Genomic DNA, 24,822 nt, shown 5'->3' with positions numbered 1-24,822 from the left:
GAGCCATATCTTATTAATTTGGGGAAGAAGAGGAATGCTAGATACAAAATAACATGCAGTATTATGCTTGTTATAGTTGAAGATAAATATAATTTATTTTACCATTCTACTTTCTGTTTTGTGTTGATTTAGTAGTTCAATTTGACTATATTTGAATATTTTAAACTGTTTTATCTTTCGATTTAAGGACACAATTTTCTAAGGACTCATAGTGCCAAGTTCTAATTTATAATGTGTGAATGTTGGTTTGCAGTAAAAGATGAAATGTAGTATAAAAGTCTTAGGTGGAGGATAGAAAAACTTAGGAAATACTTAGCCTTGGATGGGAATTTTTGCTCTAATACTTCAGTATTAACTTGGTAAGTTCCTTAATGTCTCTGTTTGCTCATTTATGGAATGTGCATAATGCTTATGTATAGAACTATGATGAGAGCTCAGTGAGGTACATGTTAAGTATGTGACATGGTAGGTAGCACAACTAGCTGTTACATAATTGTGAGTTCAGTGCTTTTCTCCTGTTTCCTATCAGAAACAAAGGAAGTAGACTTTTCCAAACATGAAGGATTAGTGTTCCATGTAGATAACTTAAGGGCATAAAAAGTGCATCATGTTTAGTATTTTCAATACCAGTGCTTGACTATTGTAAATTATAAAGAGTATCAGCCACAATAATATTAATTTTAATACCAATATTTATTGTTTACCACGTTTCAGGCAATGTCTTAAACAGCTTATATACATCAGCTCATTTAATGCTCATCACAAAGTGCACGAGATGCTAATTTCCCCATTTTACAGATGAGTAAACTGAAGCACAGTAGTGTTATATTACTTAAAGGCCCATAGGCAAATCTGTGACTAAAAGAATCTATACTTTTGTATGCATTAAAAATTGATTCTCCAAACCCATTTCATTCTTTCCATATAGTCAGTGATCACCCAAATAAATATATCTCGACACACAAAAGCCTCCTATTTCCATCTTCCTTCTGAGAGACTCTGGTTTCAGGACTAAATACCCCACCTCTTGGTGGGGAGGGAAGAAGAGAAGCAGTTGAGTTTGAGGACTGAATCTGTTTAAGAGCCATGCTATCTGGGTAGTTATTGATGTTGTACTTTTTGTTCTTTTTGATGTCGAGAAATCACAATTATGTGGGGACATAGCGGGTGCACAGAAAATATATAATTTTCAATATGATTATGTGTGAAGATACTGATTTTCCCACAAGTGAATGTATTAGTAGAAAGGGTATAAAAGAATGTTATATCTGAACAGACCATACATACCGAACTATTTTAAGATGCATAATGTTTTCTGATATGTTCTGATGCCCAGTAAGCTTCTTTATAGCTTTGATCTTGTTTAGGTTTTTTTTTTTTTGCTTTTCATCTCTAGATCATCTATGCCATTCATCAGTTTTTTCATGGTTGAATTAAATCTTTATTTTAAGATGATTTCTTGAAGTTTATGGTCCAGTAAGTATACAATAATTTCAGACCACCAAGACCCCTACTGAAATATGAAAGTCTTTGTAGGTGATCTTAAGATAACATTGCTCTTGGCTTTATGATGAACTAGATAGGTATATCAGCTTTGGGTCATAATAATTACTTTAATTTTTTAAGGGTTTGATTGTTTTTAATCTCCTGGTTTGCTGAAATGTTAGAGTATAAAGGAAATAAATTTTCCTTCTTAAAAATGTTTTATGAAAGTTTTCTCTCCCTGTGGTACTTCCTGTTGGCCTGATCTTATGTCATTTATAATTGGATTGACATTCAGCCTGAATATTTCTTTTTCTTCTTGGCAGCATGGGGTAACCTTGGAAATGTTCTGAAGAGTCAGAGCAAAATTTCTGAAGCTGAAACCGCCTATAGAAACGCTTTGTACTACCGCAGCAACATGGCTGACATGCTTTATAATTTGTGAGTATGCCTCGCTGTCTCTGGTTCGATTCATCTTTGAAACCTGCAGTGAGAGGGACTATTGATTTAACTGCTGGAAATGGAGATGAGGATAGCTTTTTCACTGAAACAGTCTTTTCATGAATCCTGCCTCTGAAACCAGTTGGTGGATGGGATTTGGGATTTCTTTGTCTTTGGTTACACCATCAGTATTCATGTGTACTGATGGCTTATGGCTGGATTTTTAAAAGTAGTATGCCACACAACATAAAAATTGGTTTAAATGCTTGTAGATTTTTTAAAGTTTGTTCCATTAATACTTAGATGGGTTCACAAAATAAGCCTGTTATATATGATACTTATACAATTGATACCTTGATTGCTACTAGATGTTGTCTTCCATTTTAAAAAATTGTTTGTGTCAAAGTATATATAGAATATATACTAAACCAGGGGAGTTGGTAACATTATGCTACTTTCATTTATTTATTTTTTTCCTCTTTAGAGGTACTGAGGATTATCAGCAAGCTTGGGATAATGGAATAGTTTAGAATGTCCTTTTTAGAAAATTCCCTAGAGGAAAATTTGGTTCTATTTTTGAATGGATAATCCTAGCGGGTACAATGAGGTGTGAGTGGATAAGTGCAAGAGTAAATCCAATTGCCTTCTTTGTCCCTTATATTTATGAGAACATTTTGTTTTATAAGTTAATAGGAATCTAGTTTAAACTTCCTTAAACACAAAAGAGAATTTATTAACTTCTATAAATGAACATTCCTGGGGCTGACTAGATGGAGGCACAGTTAGATCTAGGTGCTTGATTATGTTTCAGGAGTCTGTCTGCATCTGGTGGTTCTGGTTTCCTCTGGGTTGGCCCCATCATCTGGGAGACTCTCCATGACAGTGGGAAAGGGGACTCCTGCGCCTTTATGGATATAACATCCTGGCTATTCTTAATCACAGAAGGAAAGAGAACTTTTTTGTCTTGGTGTCTATATTAATCCCCAGGCAGTGTTCTCTGACTGACCCTCCTGGGCTGATGTGTCCTCTCTTGGATAAAACACTGGGCAGTGCAGGAGGCGCCAGGAGACAGCACCTCCAGAGTTAGAATAGAATGGTAGGGGACCAGTTCTGTATCCGAAGGTGACAGTTTTCTAGTAAAGTGATGTTAAAAGGGCCTCTTACCTTGCATTATGAGATTCCAGTTTTCTTCTGGTGCTCATTCTCCATACATACTTAAGGAAGAAAGTAAACTGAACAACCAACACCTGTTTATTGAACTTGTCTTCTCTCTTATCTACAGCCACTGGTTAAAATGTTGCCTACCTGTTGGGGACACCCTTTAGGCATGGATTCAAAGAAAAAGGAAATGTGTTTATACAGCTTATTCTTTGCTATGAAGAGAAATCTATTTAATTAGACAATTCCACTTTGTATGTATCTTAAAAATTACATCATATGATTTTGTCTGTGGTTGCATATAATAAGTTTATAATAAACTGGGAATGAATAGACTTCTATAACATAATACAGCATATCTGTCAAAAGTTAATAGCAATTATATATTAATGTTGAAGCTTAGTGGCCATTTCCATTACTATTCAGCCTTGTAGGGTGGTGGCAATTTCTTACTCATTGTTGTATCCCCCATACCTAGAGGATTTCTAACTATATTTTTTGATTTTATAAATGAGTTATGAAATCCATGTCAGGGCAGGAAACATCCTATTTTTCGATAAGAGGTAAGACTAGCAATGGGTATTACATAACCATATTCTCTGAATATCACTAAACATTTCTGGCTTACAAAGAACCTTCCTGAATCAGACATCTGTTGTTGCATTTTCTTGAAGTTGCAGAAACAAACACATTTATATTAGGGTTGGCTCTTGTATTAGTTTCCTAGGGCGTCCATAACAAAGTTCCACAAACTGTGTGGCTTAAAACAATAGAAATCAATGATCTCACAGGTCTAGAGGCTAGAAGTCAGAAATCAAGGTGTGTTCCCTGTGAAACCTGCAGGGAGGACTCCCTGCTTGGCTCTTTCTGGTGGATTGCTAGCAGTGTTTATTTCTTGGCTTTGCAGCTACATAACTCTAACCTCTGCTTTTGTCATCACACGGTGTTGTCCTTGTGTGTCTCTGTCTTCACATGGCCATCTTCTTTATTGGGTTAGGGGCCCATCCATAATAATGAATTACATCTGTAATGATCCTATTTCAAAGTAAGGTCACGTTATGAGATACAGGGGGTTAGGACTTCAATATACCTTTTTTTTTTTTTTTTTGAGTAGAGGAAGAAGAGGACACAATTCAACCTATCACATCTCCCTCTCTCTCTATTAGGAAGCATCAATTTAAGAGAGAGAGAGCCGAGACAGTAGTCTTTAACAGAGAGGGTGAGGGAGCAGGGCAAATAAGACTCTTAAGAAGATAAAATTTTGTACAAATTTCAACAGTTTATATATGTATATAAAATACATATGTGTGTGTGTGTGTGTATAATCTCATGATGCCAAGAAATAGGGGGAGATAATTTAGAGGATATAACCATTAGAAAAAGGCAGGGTACAGAGTTGTTATCATAGGTCCAATCCTAATAAGGGTATAAGAGATGTATGTCTGCATTCAGGGCCTGTTTTCGGAATGTTTGGGAGGTTACAAGGGTCAGAGATTGCAGAAAACAATTGGTGAGGATATTTGGCATAGAGTTTAAAAAGTTTAAAAACAGAGCTTGGCATATGAGAAGTGAGGACTGGTGGAAATGTAAAGAAAAATAACCCTTGGCCAAATGCGTAGTTCAGGACAAGGTTTCCTGCCAATTTCCATGGGGCTGTGTGTGTGTGTGTGTGTGTGTGTGTGTGTGTGTGTTTGTGTTGAGTAATGGGGAATGGAGGGAGGTGTTCAGGGGATGCGAGGTGTGTGTGTGTGTGTGTGTGTGTGTGTGTGTGTGTGTGTGTGTTTGTGTTGAGTAATGGGGAATGGAGGGAGGTGTTCAGGGGATGCGAGGTAAGCAGACTGGCCTACCAAATAGAGAATTTAAGAGATTATCAAACAGGAGTGCCTGGAAGTGCTGGACATTTCTGACATAAAATGAATGGGACTGAGAGATTTTATTGTAATTCCATTGGCTTGGGGTCACTAATGTTCTGAATACACCACTCAGCTGGCTCTTACTAATTCCTGGAGTGAGGTGGGGCAGGTTGCAGTTACCTGCCTATTCATGCCTAGGCAAGAGCAAGGCCTAACACCTGTCACATAACTTTCATTTTGTTTTTGTTAATAATTTTTCATTGCACAATTCATACACAAGTATAATCTTACAAAACAAGTAGTACTGAAGAATACAGGGTAAAGCAGAAATCCCTATTATATTGCATTCCTTGTATGCCTTTTTCCTCCTCTAGTATAAAGCCGACCAGGTTTTTGGTAAGGATTTATACATGTAGTTATACATATACACTTCTTAGGTTTTTTCCCTGTGTGTATGAATCATTATTGATTTTTTATTTTATATGTTTGCAAATGTGTCATAATATGTACAACCTGCCCCCTTTTGATTCACATTAAGTTATTTATATTGGAGCTATTACATCAACAGCATTAATGAATGCCCAGTGGGATGATTTCAAAAGTATATTGCTTCATTTTCCATTTCCCTAATTATAGTGCAGTTGAGTAATTTTTCCTACATTAATTGGCTCTTTGTAATTTTCCTGGGAATTAACTGTTCATATTTCTTGCCTAGTTTTCTGTTGGGTGGGCTTGTTTGTTTTCGTTAGATCTCACTCCGTTGCTGTGGCTAGTGTGCAGTGGTGTCATCATAGCTCACTGCAACCTCAAACTCCTGGGCTCAAGCGATCCTCCTGCTTCAGCCTCCTGAGTAGCTGGGACGACAGGCATGTGCTACCACTCTCAGCTAAATTTTTAAATTTTTGTAGAGATAGGGTCTCACTATTTCCCAGGCTGGTCTCAAACTCCTGGCCTCAAGTGCTCCGCCTACCTCAGCCTCCCAAAGTGCTAGGATTACAGGTGTGAGCCACCATGCCTAGCCAGCTTGTACTTGTTGATTTGTGGGGTTGAAAGTAAAATGCCCCCCACACTTGCATATGTGTGCACAAAAACAGGTATTTTGCATATATTTCCATCTAGTCTTTGTATATCATTTTATTTATAAACTGTATTGTGTATAGTTTTAATTTCCCTAAATGCTCTCATTTAACGACTGTTTTGTTTCTTTAGAAAAAAGACCATTTGCAGTCCAATACTTTTTAAAATTTCTATATTTTGGATATAAACATTTTTAGAATTTTTGCTCTGTTTAGATTATTAGTCTACCTTGGATTTGTTATTTTTTTGTATTAAAATACAATTTTTTTCCAAATGAAATCTAATATTCACATCATAATTAATTAGATAGTTACTTATTACCTACAGTGCATTCTAACATAAACATGGGTTCATTGTTGTAGACACTATTCTGGTCAATTGGTAACCTTGCCAAGAACAAGTTTTATTTATAACTTCTAGTAAATTTATACTTTAAAAGGCAGATTTCTCGTCCTTACTGTTTCCTACATTTTTTGATTATTCCTATGTGTTATCTTTAATGTTATCTTGATCACAAGCCTTGTTAAATTGCGTTAGAAGTCCAGTTGAAGTTTTCATTGGTTTTGCAGTGACTTTATAAAGTCTGAGACCTGGCATTGTTATACTCATGAATTTTTTCTTACAGATAGATGTATTTCTATAGTTTTTCTATTTTATTAAAATTTTATATTTTGTTCACAAAGGTTTCACATATTTGAGGTTGACTTATTCTTAGTTTTTTAAAAATTATTTTGACTAATGTGAACTAGATCTTTTTCTCATTGTATTTTAAACTGGTTATTCCTAGTTGTTTAGATTTTATTTTTTTAAATATTCCTGATTTCAGGGTTTTTTTGTTTTATCATGTATCTGATTTCTAGTCAAAGGTTCTTTCTCAAAGTTTTCCTAAACATGCTCTGTTTTTATTCTCTGGGAGGTCTATGCATGTACTATTTGTTCTGCTGCAACATTCTCCCCTTTTTCCTCCCCTTCTGACCTCTGTCCTCCCTATTCCCACCTTTTTTGCCTGGCTTATACCTACATCTTTTATTCCTCAGCTCAAGTGACACTTCCCTGGGGAGGTTTCCAGATACCTCTCCCACTTTCAGATTTGGAGATAGGTATCCCTCCCAAGTCTCACAGAGCAACTAATACTTGGCTCTTTTTAGTCTGGATCATATTTGCATTTGTGATACCATGTTCCTGTTACTTACATCCTTTTCCCTTTAAGGGCAGGGTGTGCTTAGGTACCATTCTTTCCCCAGCACTGAGTGTAATACTAGGCACTTGGGCTTTAAACACTGTGTGTGCTGGTTAACAAACTAATGAATGAATTAACAAACTAATGAATTAAACCATGCATATGTTGATTAGTAACCTAATGGGTTAATTAGTGAGATGATTAATAAACTAATGAGTAATCTCATGAATGGAAATAACTTAAGTTCAAGTTTGCTAACCCGATGTCCTGCCCATGATGCCGTCTGATCCATTTCGTTCCTATCCTGTCTGATCTGATTCTCCAGGTTGATTTATTCCACAGCTTTTTTCTTTCGTATATCTATGAAAACACAAAGTGTAAGAGCAGTAAAATTCCCTCCTAGAGACCATGGTTGTTGTAAATATACTGGTGTGAGATAATGATTCTGGAATATATTCTCACAAACTCTAACATCAAGGCTTGAGTTCCCTTTCCCTTTCTCCCACCAAACCCTGGAAACATTTTCTTCATTACAAACACATTGAAAATCTTTTTTTTTTTTTTTAAGAATTGTTAGGAAAATGTAACGAATATGTTACTTAAATGGATAACCAGCCCCAAAAGATGTTCCAACAAAACACATGTATATAGTTCAATTTTTTAATCATAAAAAATTAAATGGTAAATAATGAAATATATGCTTCTATCCTGATTTATTATATATGGGATGATAAGATGTTATATGGTTCTTAAAATATCAGTAGCTTCTTCAAAATCCTACTTGAGGTATAAGTGGCTATACAACTGACTTTTCATTGAAGCACATTGTTTAAATTTGTCATTTTGTAATTTTTAATTCTAATTGGTAGAGATACTATAATACCTATTTCTATAGGAGAAATATATCTGATAAGAATATAAGCCTAGTCTTTATTGAAAAAATTTTTGAAGGTAAAAATTAGTAATGATTTGAAACTAGGGCAAATTGACCATGTTTAATGATTTCATCTACCAGATCTGCATTTGTGCATATAAATTCTTGAGTATATTTTAGCATTAAGTTATCCATTCTTGAGTTTTGGCCAAGATATACTATATTTAAGAAATTTAGCTAAGTCTGTCTTGTCGAGATGCCAGACACGGATTAAGGCAAGGGAATTACTGTATTATGACCCAGAAGTCTGCAGTATGGTGAAGGGGAAGTCAGAAAAGATTTTATGGAAAAGCTGGAATTAAAATACACCCAGTTTAATTTTTTTAATAAAACACAAGATGAAAAAATTTCAGTTCTAGGTTTTATCACGTCGAATCACGTGTGATTATTAGTTAAAACTATAAATTGTGTACAACATGAAAGTTAATCTTGTAGCATTTAGTTGTATCTAGTTAAGGTTCCTACAAGTGGTCTTAGGGAAGAAGCTGGATCTGTTCAGCCTCTGGTGCTTAGTTGCCTGTGATGATCAGTCCTGGAGAGATTTAACTGTGTAAACAAAAACACACAGAAGGCTGTACAAGTCACTGTGTGTCAGTGTTTTCATGGGATTCTCCCTCAACCCCCATTACATTATCACAGTCACTAGAATGACTCAAAGTTCAGGCAAGTCTACGTTGGGAATCACAAATTTATTTGGCAGATATATCAATCAGTGTGTTGGACACATTTAATTTATAGGAGCTTCGATCTAAGGAGTATTCAATGAATAAATTTATAATGCCATTAGTCTAAGACAGCCTGATGCTGTGAAACTTCTTGGCTAAAGCCCCTCCTTTCCTAGAAAGTGCTAGAATAACTACTATTGGATTTTGCCTCTGTAAATTTCCTTCCACAGAGCTTTCTGAATCTCACCACCTTCTTCTGTATACTTTTACATTTTGTACACACTTGTTGCTTTGATATGATCAGGCGAGTTACACTTCATACATGCTAGTTTTGGAGCCATCTTTTTTCTGCTACTGATTTTGCATACCTGTTTGCTAATTCACTGTGAGTTGATTTTACGGTTTCTCTCTCAAGGTGAAATCTCTCTTCCTGCCACTCTAAAATTCCTGATTCTTATAACACCTATTTCACTAGTTTTTACACAATTCTGAGAAAGAATGACCAACTGTAGAGTTCGGTCAAGACTGATTATGTCTCTTGAGTATATTTATAAATATGAGCACCTTTGCAAATTTACATTTTTGAAAGAAGGATCCATTAATTTAGTCAACAAATACTGAGTACCTTGAGAGTGACAGACATTGTATTAGAAGCTGGGAATAGGCTGACAAAGTGTAGTTTCTGCTCTCAAGTAGCTTGAAGCCTGGATTTAAAAATATGTAAGTAATGAAAGAACATCTTTTCTGAGTGATACGCTTATGTTATTGTGGGAAGATACATAAAGAGACCTGACTTAGCCTGGACAAGAAGAAAAAAAAAGAGTAGAGGAGTCAGACTAGAAAGACAAGTGAATAGGGTGGTTTGGGAGAAAAACTGTCGAGTTTTGGCTGTGTAAGTTTGACATGACTATTGGACATCCACTAGGCATCTGGAATGTGTTCCTGTAGTTCATGAGAGCATTCTGAGCTAGAAGGTGTAGATTTTGGTGTCATAATTATATAACTATGTTAATTAAAACTGAGTTTAAATAATGTGTGTGTATACTATATAATAAGGGTGAACTAAAGAAGGACCATGGGTGGAACCCTGGGAAACACCAATATTTAAGGAGCTTGGTAGAAAAAGCAGAACCCTAAAGTAAGCTCAAGGAGTAGGAAAAAAGACCAAAGTGTGTAATGCCATTGAAGTTGTTGGATAGGATGGTAAGAAGGAAGAAAATGATCAATAGAATATGTACTATAAAAGACAGTAAGTATTTCTATGGGGTTTTGTGGCCCCATGGGGGAAAAGATAATAGCATAAATCCAGGGTCTATAAACATAGAAACTTTACTCACTTTTGCATATTCAGAGAATAGCATTTTGCTACCACAAAGCTATAGGATATCCCAGAGAATGATTTTATCTTATAAAATACATGGACACAGTGACCCAAGTGTGAACTGAGATTCACACTTAGGAGCTCCCTGGTGGCTGGGAATGTAAATTATGCATTTGTTTCTGGTACATAGTGAGGTCCTTGGCACTTCTTTGGTGTCAGCAAATGGTTTCAAATAGAATCAAACAACTAATTTCACGCTCATTCCGCTTATAGCAATGGAAACTACACATTGTAGTATTTGTGTCCTGTCCACAGTTGCCTTCTGGACTAACTTTTAAGCTTTGTCCTCCCCGCCCTACCACAAAGCAAAATGGGGGAAATCAGAATCGTTTTAGAAACTGGAGCCTGCCTGGCAAGAGAAAGAAGATTGAGTCATTCCCATGGTCATTCACGCTATAGGTTTTCTATTACAAATGTAGTTGCAAAATGGTACTATATGGAAATATTCATTCAAGATTAACTGTGTAAAGTGACTTAAACTATTTTCCATGTTGGAAAAATGGTAAAAGGCATTTTTCTGAAATCTCATTAAAAAACCTTTAATTTTATAGTCATTTTCATCCAGAACACTGTAGGTAAATTTGAGGACATATATTAGAAAGCCCATGAAAGGTTTATGAAGAAGTTCATTATCACATCCGTTTCTAGTGCCTTTTGTTTGGTTTAACTTTAAAACTGATTGAAAGTTGCTTAAATGGCCAGAAGCTGTCTGCTGTTGTTGTTCCTAAAATTATGCTCACATGGAAAGTGTAGGCTGACTTGCAGCAGAATTTCAAGCAAATTAATTTCACTTTTCTCAGAAGGAGGTTTTGCATTATGAAAAAAAAAGTGCCTTTTTTCTCTGCTCCTGAAGAAAAATGAACAGATGTAAATTTATTTGTGTAGTCCCAATCAGTCCTCTGCAGATTTCCAATTACTATGAGTTAAGAATTATTTCCTAGACACACCAGGAAATATAGTAATATTGTCTCTCACTTAATTTACTTTCTCTCTATACAAAACCTAACTATGATTTTGCCTATGTGATGGAAAAGTTACTTGAAGTATAATTGAAGTTTGAGGACATACGGATGTTGAGATGATAATGAATTTTAAAAGTTAATATGTCATCTGCTTGTTTTTTCTCTTATATATTATATATACCAAATAATATTTCTCTGGTTAAATATCTCATATCATCACTCACTTCTTTTAATTCTTTGCTTCAACTTCCGACTCTGAATGAGGCCGCTAAGCCGACCTTAATTTAAATGAGCAACCTCTCCACCACTCTCACGCTCCTGGTCCCCTTTTCTTTAATCCTATTTTTTAACATTGCATTTATTACCTTCTAGTGAACTATATAAGTTATTAAGTAATAAATGATATTCAAATAAATATAAATTTATAGTTTATTTTGAATATTGCTAAAATGAAGCTTCATGAAAGCATTGTTTTTGTATCTTTTCCAAGTGCCTAGAATAATGCTTAGCACACAGTACATTTTCAATACATATTTGTTCACTGCATATTGATTTAGACACATACGTTTTTCTTAAATTCCTCCTATGTGAAGGATGTACCATACCATACTTTAGAATCTTTCCTTCCCTCTTCCTCTCTGCCATTTCCCACTGCAGAATCAAAGATCATCTAAGGATGCCCGTTTTGCAATCACATCTCTATTGCTTTTAATGCCCCCGCATTTCACTTTAGCCCTAGGGACCGTTATTGTTAGAGATTAGCCAAGGGTGTTACATGGCACAGGGCTTGGATGAAAGTGATCCCATCTTGCTGTTCTGATGATAAGAAGGACAGTGTGAGGAAATGTCCACCAACAGTCTGGAGAGAGAGCCAAATCCTCCCTGGTTATTATAACCACATCTCATCATTAGACTCAGAAAATGAAAGGCACTTTTTTAGACAGGAATTCCACGTTAAGGGAATAATCCAAGATGTCCTGAAGTCTAAAGGGAGACTGGGCTTTAACACCATTTATATTCTAAGAACAGCCTTAAAAAGAAATATTTTCGTGTGTGTGTCCCTTGTATATTTGCCTGTTTGAAATAAAAATCTTTAGAAAAATTTCTAAATCTACAAAGACTAGATTTAGCCGTGGGTACAAACCTGGATGTACTGAGTCTCCCAAAACGTGGGGTTGGAGAAAACAGTACAGCTTTGATCAAAGTCAACAACTGATGTCTTAGAAAGACGAACAAGTTGGCTAATTGTTAAAAAAAAAAAAAAAAAAAAAGTTAAGGGAGGTAAGGGAAGTACCGTTATAGAACATAGGGTGGAGTGAATAAAAAAGAAAAGAGAATGAAAGCAAGTACTGCTGAAAGTATTCACCATTTTTTTTTCTGCATTTGGCACCATGATCCCCAATCTTGCATCATTCTATCTGCATCTCTCAGTGCTTTTTCTGCATTCCCCAGCCTTGTCAACCAACTTGCCTCCTGCCCTCACCACTAGAACCTGTAAGTGGTGACTGTGGCCATGAATTCATCCTTGTTCTCTTTGTCCCTTGAGTTGGGTGAAGGGACCTTTCTTCCCTACATCAAAATTAAAGCAATGAATGCAGCTTTAGAAAGATTGTTATAAATGGTGTTTTCCTTCTGTTCTTCAAGTACTCAGGATAGGCCTGTGAGTAAATTGTTTCTAGGTTGTTAAACCTGTTCCAAGTAAAAATCATAGCCTTAAACTTCCAGTTTTGGAACTCATCTTTCTTATTGTTAAGTTAGAAACTGCTTGTATGACCTAACACCTATTCCTGCTGGTCCGTGAGATACATGATACCTTTTCCCCTTTCATAATTTATTGCTTTAACAGCAGACTTTCATTGGAGCACTGCTGTTAAGGGACAAAGAAAACACCCACTTTGTTGAACATTTATGTTTAAAGTGAGTACATTGCACTAAATCACTGTGAGCCCGTGGGGACATCTCCAACCCAAATTATAACCATATCTGTGATGGAATCGGGCCCTGAAGCTTTTTATTTGTGATTTTTTTGTGTGTTGATTCCTGTGGAATTCACAAATGTTAGGCTTTTTTCCCTGTGCCTGAACAAACTGGTTTAAGTTAGGTTTTCTCGCTATGGACTTCCACAGTGTATCATATTATACTATGTCATAGTATCCTTGAACCAGCTTTGTTAATGCGTTTTAAATAATTTATCTTTTCTGCTAGTCATTATACCTCCATAATGGTACTTTCAAAATGTATTTTGAATGAATGAATAAACAAACCAATCTAATTATACTGAGTTTTACTGAGCAGGCCAGGGTTTGACCTATGCCTGTGTCCCAGATTAGAGATTCCTCTTCAGCAGTGGCATGCTATCCAACTGAAAAGTGTTTCTCCTCCAAGACATCACATAATGATGAGATATCCATGTTGCATAGCCCCTGTAAATAGCAAAGAATAAATAGCAAATCACTATATAGGTTGAAAGTTAAATCATTGGTGGTTAATGGCTTTAGTTTGTGTTAGATGTTTTCCAGTTCTTAATTTTGTTTGTTTCAAATCACGAAATTCTCTTAGAGGATGAAGGATATACTTGAAAGAGATTTGGTTGTAATTCCAGAAAAAATATAGAGGCTTACCAGAATAGTATTTGTTTTCATAGGGAGAGGGGGATGAGGAAGAAGGAAAAGTTTCGTTTTCTGAAAATGAAATTCTCTGGCACCCCTGGTACCTTGCAGGCAGCTTAGTGAAATACTTCAGTGCATGGGCTTTGGCCTTAAACAGACTTGGCTTCAAATCGTCCATTTATTGGTCCTGAGGCTGACTTTAGGCAAATTGCTTAATCCTTCATTTCTAATCTGCAAAATTGGGCTATGTTAGTGTTATTATGGAAGGATTAAATAAAGTGATGCCTAGAAACTTGATATAATTATATAATAATAAAAAGTAAAGCGTTTGTTAGCTGTTAATTTTATTCCATTTCTAAATGTTCTCTGGCTCTGCCTTTATGGGGATCTGCCCACACTCACTGGCAAACATTTCCACGAAGAAGAAAGAGTCCAGGGCAGAAGAGTAACTCAAGAAAACCCGTTTAAAAGAGTACTGGTTATGATGCATTTCTTGGTAAAATAGAAGTTGTCACTGGAGGCCGCAGTTTATTCACAAGATGTAAATCCAAGATGTTTACATGTTGGGTAGGGCGTGTATAAATAAGGAAAGAGAAGAGAAATTTGTTGACACAGATGATGAAGCACTGGGTATATGAGCCAGGCGAGAGGGGGCAATTATTCATGCTGAAGCTGAGAACAGGTAAACATTCCCAGTGGGGAACAATGGTAAAACAGTGTGATTTGAAGCTGGTGGCTCTGAATCTGAATCTCATCTTGTCTTGGCAGCTGTGTTACCGTGGACAAGTTACTTAACTTCTCTCCCACCATTTTCGTATCTCTAAAGTAAAAAGTGTAATAATATTTTCTATTGCTAAGTGTAAGGATGGAAAGAAATAATATCAAAAACTATCAAAAAGCCACCAAGTATTCTTTCTTCCTATTTATTGAGTATTGTTTTTAACTCGGAAAATGTGTTCATGCCTATTATTTTGATATGTAAAGGAAAAAATAGTGTTAGTTATGTATTTAGAAGACAAGTATCAAGTAAATTATACATAGAGTAATAAATAATGTAATTTTGGGAATCCTAGATCCTAGCAATAATTAGCGATGTAGATTTAAATTGCCTAACCATTCTGATCTTTGAACTCCTTATTTTAAACCAGGATGACACTGTTACGGGTTCATAAAATAATAAAGCATCACGGTCAGAACCTGTCACAGAGTAGAAATGGACTGACATGGGATAGAAAGTCTTATTTAGCTACCACAGTCCAAGTTCTACCTCAGGAGAAGCACATTTGCAGTGAATTCTCCATTTAATTGAGACTTTACAGATTTTTAAAGACATGATTCAATAAGGAGGGTACGTTTCTTTCTTTAGATGCTAAAGAAACAATACTATAAAAATTATTTTTAAAAACTTCCATTTGTTTTTCTCCTAATATTAATTGATAAGGTTTTTGGTAATGCGTTTGAAATATAAAGGTCATTTTGATCGAATGATTGCTGCTTCATATCTGACAAGTTACAATAAAAAATACGTCTTTATGAAATAGGATGGCATTATTGTATTTTATTCAGTTGTCAAAGGCTAAGCAAAATTCAATTTAGGACGAATAAATAGGTCTGTGTCAATAAAAAGATACCAGAGAGGAGACTTAACTGGATTTTCTGAAACCTGTTTGGCAGTTTTGTGACACTTAGAAGTGACACACTCTGCAAGTTTTCAGCTTTAGGGAGCTGCGTAATAGAATCATGTGCCCTCATCTAGTTCATGTGACACGGTGGTTTGTCTCTCCATCTCCTTTGTTTTCCATTCTTCTTCACGCAATGAAAGTACAAAGCAGGGAAACAACTTACTCATTACCCTTCCCACTGGAATTTAACCTTTAATTTTTTCACAGTACACATGGTATGTAAAAATCATGTATAACAACTTAGTAGTTTAAATTAAGTATCCAATTAAACTATGCTTTTGTAACAGATGTATTATTATTGTAATAAGTTGAAGTTATCTGTTTTAAATAAAAAGCTAATCCTTTATATTCTCTATTACTGTTTTTCTGCTCAAAGCAGTCTTTGTAAAAATGTCATTCTTACCATTATTTAAAATAGCTTAATTAGAGAAAAGAAAGTGAGAGAAATAGAGTATATGATTTGAGAGTCAAAGAATGAGTAAGGAGAATTATTTTCTTGGTCCTCAACTATAAAGTCAATTATAGTAGGATAACCTAAAAGCCACAGAAATGCCATGTGAGAACAGAAAATACAGTTTCGTCTCTGGTATCTCCCCTTGGAGCTCAAATTCAATCATTTATATCTCACTGAATTATTTTTCTGAGAAGAAAATCCTACCTATTTCTAGTCTAGTGAATTTCCTTCTGTCTAGCATTTGGGTATTCAGAGAATTAATTGACATGCTTTGAAAAAAACAAAACTACTACTAATGTCATTACTCTTTTGGGCAAAGGGTGATAACTCTAACCACTCATATGGCTAGGAGCTTAACTCAAGAGTTCCAATTTCATGCATTGCACTCATTACACTCTTAAATTATATAATTTTAATTAAATATTTTAATTCCAGTTTTTATGCTTGGCAATTGCCTCGTCTGGTTATCACTGAAAACCAGACAACTCATACTTCGTATTCATTCAGATATAATTAAATGACGTTTTCCTTAAAATTCTCTGAGAGCTGTATTTGATGTTACATACTTTATAGCTTTATATAGTTTTTAAAAAACCATAAGTAGTGCATATGGCATTGTGTTTGTTGAGAAGTTTGGTTGGCAAGTGATAAGAAATCCAAAATAACAGTTTTTTAAACTAGTTACAGTTTTATTATTTGTCTTACAGAAAGGAAGTCCAGAGGTATATAGTCCCTGGGTGGTTGAATAGTTGCATAAGTGGCTCAGTTTCCTGGGCTTATTTTAGTTTGCCGTCTACCATCCTCAGCACAGGAGTTCTGCCTTACAGCCAGCAGGAAAATCGAGCAGTACGGGAGGACAAACTCCCTTCTCTTTAAGGACATTTCCCAGAGCAGAGCAGAAAAGTTGTGCTTTCGTCTCATTGCACAGAGTTTAGTCACATGACTAAACTATGCTGTGTGATTGATCACCGATCTTTTTATGTTTTCAGTGCCTGACAAAGTGGCTAGTTGTATATATGAGGTACTTAATAGCTAAACTCTTGTGTCACTCTAAATTTTGGAATTACTGTAATTAATTCAAGTAACATTAACTTATTTATAGTATCTGAATTTACAAAGGATTTTGAGTTTGCTCCCATTTATTGGTAGTGTAGTCACTTTCAGTCCTATCTGTTTTGTCAAGCAGGATTTGGGGGCGTTTGTATTTATGTGTGCACCATACTGTTAAATTATCCTGTCCATTTGATGATAGAGATTAAAGATTTATTTTTTCAAGTGTCCTATTATAACATTGCCTAAAACTAAGCATAAATCTTGAAAAGACAGGAAATGAATCTGTAATCCCATTTCACAGTTAGATTATGTAAACTCTCATTATTAGAGTCATTAGCAAATTTGATGAGGAAATTTGCATTAACACAAAGTTCAAATATGACTCTGACCAATGTTAATTTCAGTTTGGAAATGTCAAATGCCTAAATACCTTAGGAAAACCATCTAAAATTGATACTTTATCTCTGAGGAAACAAAAAATCTTAGTTTCAAAGTTCGTACATGTGCTATAGGATGATGGAATGAAATAAAATTCAGAAAAATAAGATGAAAATGATATTTTTCTTGATAAGTGGTCATTAAGGATTATAAAATGTTCTGTGACACATTGACTGTAAATATTATCTGACTCATTTTGACCTCTAAGTATTTTTTGCCCGGGGAATATAGCAAGATTATTTATTACTGAACCCCATTCTCAATCTTAATTTTAAGTTGTCTTAGCTTTTCAGTTTCCCAAATGCTTCCTAGTTAGATTATATTATTTCATGTCCATGAAGCTTGTCATTATTGCTATTGTTAGGTTAAAAATGCTATGTTCTGTAACTTTGTGTTCTTCTACTCATGGCTTGATCAGTCTGGAATGCTGTTTTCTGTATTCTTGATCTGATCTTTGTTTCTTTTCTTCTCTAGAAACTTCACCTGACCTGTTTTCTTGGGTGGGTGTTCCTTTGTGGGTTCCCAAAGTGCCTCATACTTCATCATGGTACTTTCTACACAGTGTTGTGATTGTTTGCTTGTCTGTCTTTGCCATGAGACAATCCATTCAAAAATTATTTATTCATTGTTTGGTAATATCATTGTCAATGTTTAATGTATTATGGTAGAGCCACAAATAAGCTTTCTATCCTTTATTATCTTCCTAGTTTTGAAGGTGCATGGCTCTCTGTAAGCAGCATCCCAATTCCCCCACGTTTTATATGTATGTCACCTTTGTTGGTTTAATACATAGTCTTGAAAAGTATGCTTTTTGTCTCCTGATGTGCTTTATTCATACTAACACTTGGAGGCCTCAGATTTCGACCCTTTTAAAGACCTTTGTTAGAGCCAGAGGCAGGAGGCCACTTTATTAAATGGTTTGGATGTTTTAACAGTTCCATCTCCATGGCAAAAAAGAGGCACTGACAATTTGCACAGAAGTATTGACAGAAGTGGGGAAGGGCTTGCTTTTTCTTTTTAATTTTTAGAAATTTTTTTTCTTCTGCTTTTTTGTGAAAGCAGTCAGTAGAAATGATAGGTTCGATTTTTACTGAAAAACAATTTATTTAATTTGCTTTCCTATATTCTGTCTCCTTTGTATAGTTCATGTGCATGAATGGAAGGGACATAAAGACCTTATTTTGAGAAGAAATGTGCTACAGTTAGTTGATACGAAATTCTAATAGTGGTTTTCTCAACTTCACTGTTGACATTTTGGGCTGAGTTATTCTTTGCTGTGAAAGGCTGTTCTGTGCCTTGTAAGATGTTTAACAACATCCCTGGCCTCTACCCACTGGATGCCAGTCACTTTTCCCCAGTTGTGACAATCATGAATGTCTCCAGGCATTGCCAAATATCCCCTGAAGGGAAAAGTCACCACTTGTTGAGAACCACTGTGCTAAATAAATGTCCGCCTTCTGTCTCTGTCAATGTTGAGAGTCAGCTAGGGATCTGTATGCCTGTTTACATTTAATGATGGTGTAAGGTTCTGTCCAACCCACTGTTATCTTGGGTTTGACTGGTTTTCATTAATCAAGTGTCTAGGTTGTGATTTTTTAAAATGGTATTTTAGACAAAGGTGGTTGGGGGAACTGGGGATAAGATGGGAAGAACTTTCACAGGGAAAAGAAATTCTTCACATGCAATGGTAATTCCTAAAACGTATAATCAAAATCAGGAAAAAAAAAAAAAAGCTAAAAGAATTTAAGGGAGAACATTTTGTTATTTTTTTTCTTGATGGAAAGTTATTTTCTAGAATTTAGATGTTAGAAATGGTAGTAGCTTTTATGTCCAGATGTATTTTCTTTCTTTGACGAGAACAACCATTCTTTTTCTTTTTCCAATTTATATTCTTCATCACTGGCTGCTTAATTTCAGTGACTGTTACTCTGAAAGATAAATCATGAAAGGAGAAATCTGAGAAGTAAAATATTCTTTAAAAAATGCTATAATATGTTCACTTACACACAGAGATATAAAATTGACCCTACTATTTATAAATTAGAGATCAGTGACATTGTTTTCAATTTCTTCGTATTCATACCATGGGCTGACTTTCTTAATTTTAAGGCAACTTCATGTAATATGGATAAAATTATTTCTAATTAGATTCTAGTTTTATGGTATATTAAAATGTGTTCTTGTTTTTAATATGCATAGAAGAAACCAGAAAATTTTAACATGATTAGCATGTGAACAAACTATGCTGTCATTTTTAAACAGTCATGGGAAAGCCTTTTGTATGAGTGATTTATTAAAAGTACAGATCTTCATTTATAGCCCACTTCCAGGCTTGAATTTTGACATACTTCTTACTAATTGTGTGACCTTTGGCATGTTACCTAACTTTTTCTCGGCCAAGGTTCATCACCTAAAAAATGAAACAAGTAAAACCTATCTCATGAGATTATTACTGAGTAATAAATTAATATATGTAAAGTGCTACACACATTGTAAGTGCTGAGTAAGTTTAGCTGCTATTGGTTTTAATATTATTGTTGTAGCTATTGCAATGTGAAGGATTTCTATCCTTCTATCATATCTTCAGTAAAAAAAAAAAAAAATGTGTTTTATCGATGTGGAAAACAGCAGTAACAGAAGCCTGGTCATAATGGTGCTAGAATTGACCCAAATTCATCCTAACTTCCAAAATGTCACTTGATTCCTTTTCAGGATATCAGTGCAAGTTAATGTTATGCAAAATCTGGAGACTCTTAGAGCAAAAAGAAACATAACCTAGTACGTATGTACCCAGAATTGAATTATTTTATCGCTTTCCTCTTTTCCTTCTGAAAGAGCATGGGATTTAGTTTCAGAGAAATGTTTCAATTCTGGCTTTGCCTCTTACTAACCACAAAAACTAGAGTTGTTAGTTGATTAATTCTCTAAACTTCTCTTTCTTCCTGAGTAACGTGGAACTGATGATAAAACTTTTTACTGCTGAGTATTTTCAAGCCTCTGCCAATGTCATTTGTACTCTGTGGACCTTTCTTTGTCTATTCCTGGGCCGGGCAGTGTTGGTCCTCTGTCCTCTAGTATTGTAATTTTCCACACCATTTGTTTTCTTATTTGTCTCCCCCAGTAGATGGTGTATCCATAGGCGACTGCATCTGTCTTGTTCACATGTGCAGCATCCATACTAGGGCATAGTTAATGCTCAATTAAATTTTGAGCCCATGAGAAATCAGTCACAATAGCCATCTAACTTGGACTCACTCCATTGCTAACATTATTCAGATGATGTAGAGGATGATATTCTAATTCAGAGAGGCACATTAGATATAATCCTGGAAACTTGCCTGCCGCATGGCTCCATGTAAACTAGGACCCTGCGAAAAAGAAGGCAGGCAGGACACAATTGTCTAGGGATGGTTATTATGCTATTCATCATTTTTTCCTCTTTGTATATTTTGTGAATTGGAAAATGACGGGAATATAGTATATCAGCATTGGGGATCCCATGAGGCTAAGTACATCAGTTTTCAAGGTTTATGAGCTTTAGGCACATTGTCAAAGGTATGTGCTCATCCCGTTCATATTCATTCCATCTAGCCTAATAGCACTGTTGCCCTTTAGAAATGTAATTATGTGGGGACTAATTAGTGGACTATTGCATTTATTCAGATGACAGAAAAGATAAAAGTGTTCTGACACAGCCCTAAAGATAAACCTTGAGGGGCAGAATAAAGAGTCTTAGAAAATAAAAATTGGTGGGCTTTTTGGAGACTTTACAAAACGTGGGATTATGGGGATATGTAAAGAATTAAGAGTGATAAATCAGGTTTCTGATTTTACCAAACTGGAGTGAATGATGATGTTGATTATGAAAGAGATGTTTTTCTTCTATTTCCTTGCTTTCATTTATTTTTAGGTGGGAGATATTGTTTTCAAGTTTTAGATGTGTTGATTTTGAAATTCCAATGAATCTCATCCAAATCTGGATGTCACAAGAAAGATCATTACTTCAGAATTGAGAGCAGTCAGCATATACATGAGCCACATTTATGCATGATGTCAGGCAGAGACTGAATTTATCAAGAGAAGAAACACAGACAAAATCCTTTGAAACACCATCTCCTTTTAAGGGAGTGTATGAATGAAGAGGCACTTTCATTTTCATTCTACATAGGATGATCTCAAGAATGGAAGAGATCTGAGAGAGACTGGTCTCCCAGGAGCCAAGGAAACAGAGTTTCAGGAAGGAAGGTCAATTCAGTAACTTCAAGTGCAATACTAGAGTGGGCTGTTCACATCAGTGAACTATTTTTGGGTTTGATAACTAGTAGAAGTTTGATAGGACATTTCAGGGGAATTCTGGGAATAGAGCCTAACCTGTATTTAGGGGTAAATGAGATCTAAGACTTTGGACATATGCCTCATAGACCATTCTTAAAGGAAATCTGAGTTCTAATGGAAGAACAATAGTGAGCAGTAGTTAGAGGTGGATACAGGAATGGGTAAAGATTGTAGGGGTATTCTCTTCCCCTATTTTTAAGAGGCCCATGAACATTTTTCCAATTCTTAAGGGAAAGGAAGCTGGAAAAAAAGATGGAAGATACTGGACAAATGGAGGTTAATTAAAGAGTTTTAATTTCTAAAGAAGCTAGAAAAAATAAATATCTGGATGTTATTTTTCCTCTTACGTCCTTAGCTTTGTATCAAAGGAGAAGCACTTCTTTATTTGAATTTGAAAGGAAAGCAATTAAGACAAATAAGGTTGTAGCTAAGTTTCAAGAAATTAGATAATATATGTGAGTTTGGTTAACTGGAAAGAATATCAATAAAATTGTTTAAAAGAATATTTCTTTCTGAAAAATGTGTTCTTGCTTTTTATCCACTTTTAAATACAGCTGACCATTTTTACAAACACTTGACTTCTGCAGGAAGCTTTGTTTTTTTTCTTGTTCCCAGCAGTGAAAAGTACACTCTACAACACAGTCTATCAATTTCATGATCAAATTAATTGTCACTCAAAAATTTTTAATAGAAATTAAATGTTCATTTATATATATGAAAATGATCTTAATGTGTTTGGAAATTCTTTATTCAAATGACTTTTTAGCAAATATTAAAAATAATGTTAATATACACTAATGACACAAATAAGAATTCTTTAACATCAAAGATTTTCTCAAGATGTTCATGTAGAGTATTGAAATACTCTACAAAATAAGCTTTTATCAGTGGCCCTCTCTTTTCTCTGACCTCTATTTTACCAGCCTTTGAAAGGCCTCAGCAGCTGCCAAGTTAAATCTCCAATTTGAGGTGATAACAGCAGTACTCAGGCTCAATAGATGTGCGGAATGTCTGTAAGATACTTACTGATTGCAAGAGAATGGGAATAGGCCAAAAAGCCCTCTAAGAGCTTTTTGAACTTGGTTCTATTCCCTGACACCTTATTTTCATAGACATGATTGTAATTGATTTTCATTTAGGTCATGAGGGTGGGGTCTGGAATGGCTAGAATATTGCATGCAGCCAGTACCTAAGGAGCCTCCTAGGAAGACCTATGGAGTCTTGGAGTCTGCAGAGAAAGGTGTTTTTCAGATCAGTGAGCTGAAATTTGCACAGCGTTCTGAATTTCAAGCTTATTTGGCTAACTCCAGATAGCAAGGAAATAACAATATGGATAGCTTCAGTCTTTTTCTTGATTTCTTTATGGTATCTGATTAAATTCTGACACTCTTTTTGCTGTTCACCCAGACTACCTTGGGCCTTTGGGGCAGTCACAGACCAATATTTCCCAAGCAACACAGCTAGTGAGAGAGGCATCTCATGTTTCCATATATCACTGCCTTACATAAGTTTTCTTTCTGAAGTGATGGGAAAATATGCGTGCTCCAAGAAGAAATGCAGGTGGTTGATAATTCTAGTGGGAGAGAAAAGACAGCTAGAAAAGGGGAAAGTTCAGTGGTGGTAAAAGGCTTTTTGAAAATACTACTTAATCCTTTCTAATGCAGCCTAAATGCAACTGATACCGATCCAGTATTTTCTCTCCTGAGGAATCATTTCCTTCTATTTAGAATTTATTTTTATAACAGGTTAGCATTTTATTGCACTGTTAACCATTTTTATTTTTGGAATATAAAATAAAAATTTGTGGTTTGCTATGTAGTAATACGGTCCTGTCTCTAAATTTCTGTTTTCCTCATGCAGAGGGTTACTTCTACAGGAGAACAGTAGGTTTGCAGAAGCACTACATTATTATAAATTGGCCATCGGGAGCAGGCCTACCCTGGCTTGTAAGTAATATTTGAAATTGTTTTTAATACTTCTTTTCACTCTTGAAAATCATCTCTGTGATTTGCACCATCACAGAGAAAGCACTCATTGCTTCTATTTCAGAATACTTGCTGCTCAAATTATGAACTTCTAACACTTGTAGCTCTTTTGATTCATATTTTGATGTCCTTGATCACTTAAAAAATATTATGGTAGCTGCAACTTTTATTAAACCAGATTGTAAACTCAAAATTATTGGAATTCCTCAAGGACAGAGACTGTTTTATATATTTTGCAGTGATACCACAGTTCATTCTACCATTATTGATCCTATAAGAATGGTTTTTTTTAAATGAGAAATAATCCATAGAAACTAAACCAAAGCAAAGATAACTTTATTTTATCCACAGTGTATATGATCTTCTCACACTTCTCCCAATTCTGTTTACACTATTTCCCCCTCAGCTGCATATTTAAACACCGGTATTATTCTAATGAACCAAGGAAAGACGGAAGAAGCCAGACGTACATTCTTAAAGTGTTCTGAGATCCCAGACGAAAACCTGAAAGACCCTCACGCACACAAGAGCTCTGTTACCAGCTGTCTGTACAATCTGGGAAAACTCTATCATGAGCAGGGACACTATGAGGTCGGGCCAATACCTGTACTCCCTTTTCTTTCCCCCTTGTTCTCATCCAGTCTCAATGTTTTCTAACCCACATGCTTGCAGGGCCTGTTGTGTTTTAAAAAAAACTTACATATGTATACATCAAACTGTTATCCTTTGAAAAACTAATGTGTTCACATTAAAAGGGTTTTGTGATCAAACTTGTTTGGAAAAAACTTCTTGTAAAAAAAATAACTAAATAAATTTCTTTCCCGTGAGTTTCTCAGAGCAATTATATCAATATGTACTGTGACTATTCAAGAGAGGGAGATAACATGATGTTTCTCAAGCTTATTTGCTCACCTTTTCTTTGATGTAATGATCCAAGACACAGTTTCTAGAATTGTTACCTTATACCCAGTGTTTGATATCATAAAAAATATATTGTTTGTACTCTGAGTATTAAGACAGTGATTTGATGTTAATTCTACCTATTTCTCTTAACTCTCTCAGAATTTATAATGAAATAAAATTTATTATTTTTTAATTGAGGAGAAGGGAAAAGAGGCATAAGAGGATGTTGT

At 35.2% G+C, this 24,822-nt stretch overlaps 1 protein-coding gene across 2 annotated transcripts in view; it reads left to right on the top strand.

The window, feature by feature from the left end:
• TMTC2 (transmembrane O-mannosyltransferase targeting cadherins 2) overlaps window positions 1-24,822 on the top strand; it is a 370,759-nt gene that overhangs the window by 206,294 nt on the left and 139,643 nt on the right. For both annotated transcript variants that reach the window (XM_045553293.1, XM_045553294.1), the window contains exons 4-6: window positions 1,809-1,923; window positions 23,565-23,650; window positions 24,096-24,280. In XM_045553293.1, coding sequence (XP_045409249.1) covers window positions 1,809-1,923; window positions 23,565-23,650; window positions 24,096-24,280 — 386 coding nt within the window. The remainder of the gene's footprint in view (window positions 1-1,808; window positions 1,924-23,564; window positions 23,651-24,095; window positions 24,281-24,822) is intronic.

Source organism: Lemur catta, chromosome 6 (genome assembly GCF_020740605.2).
Source record: "Lemur catta isolate mLemCat1 chromosome 6, mLemCat1.pri, whole genome shotgun sequence".
Classification (NCBI taxonomy): domain Eukaryota; kingdom Metazoa; phylum Chordata; class Mammalia; order Primates; family Lemuridae; genus Lemur; species Lemur catta.
This window is presented reverse-complemented; position numbering and strand designations above follow the sequence as displayed.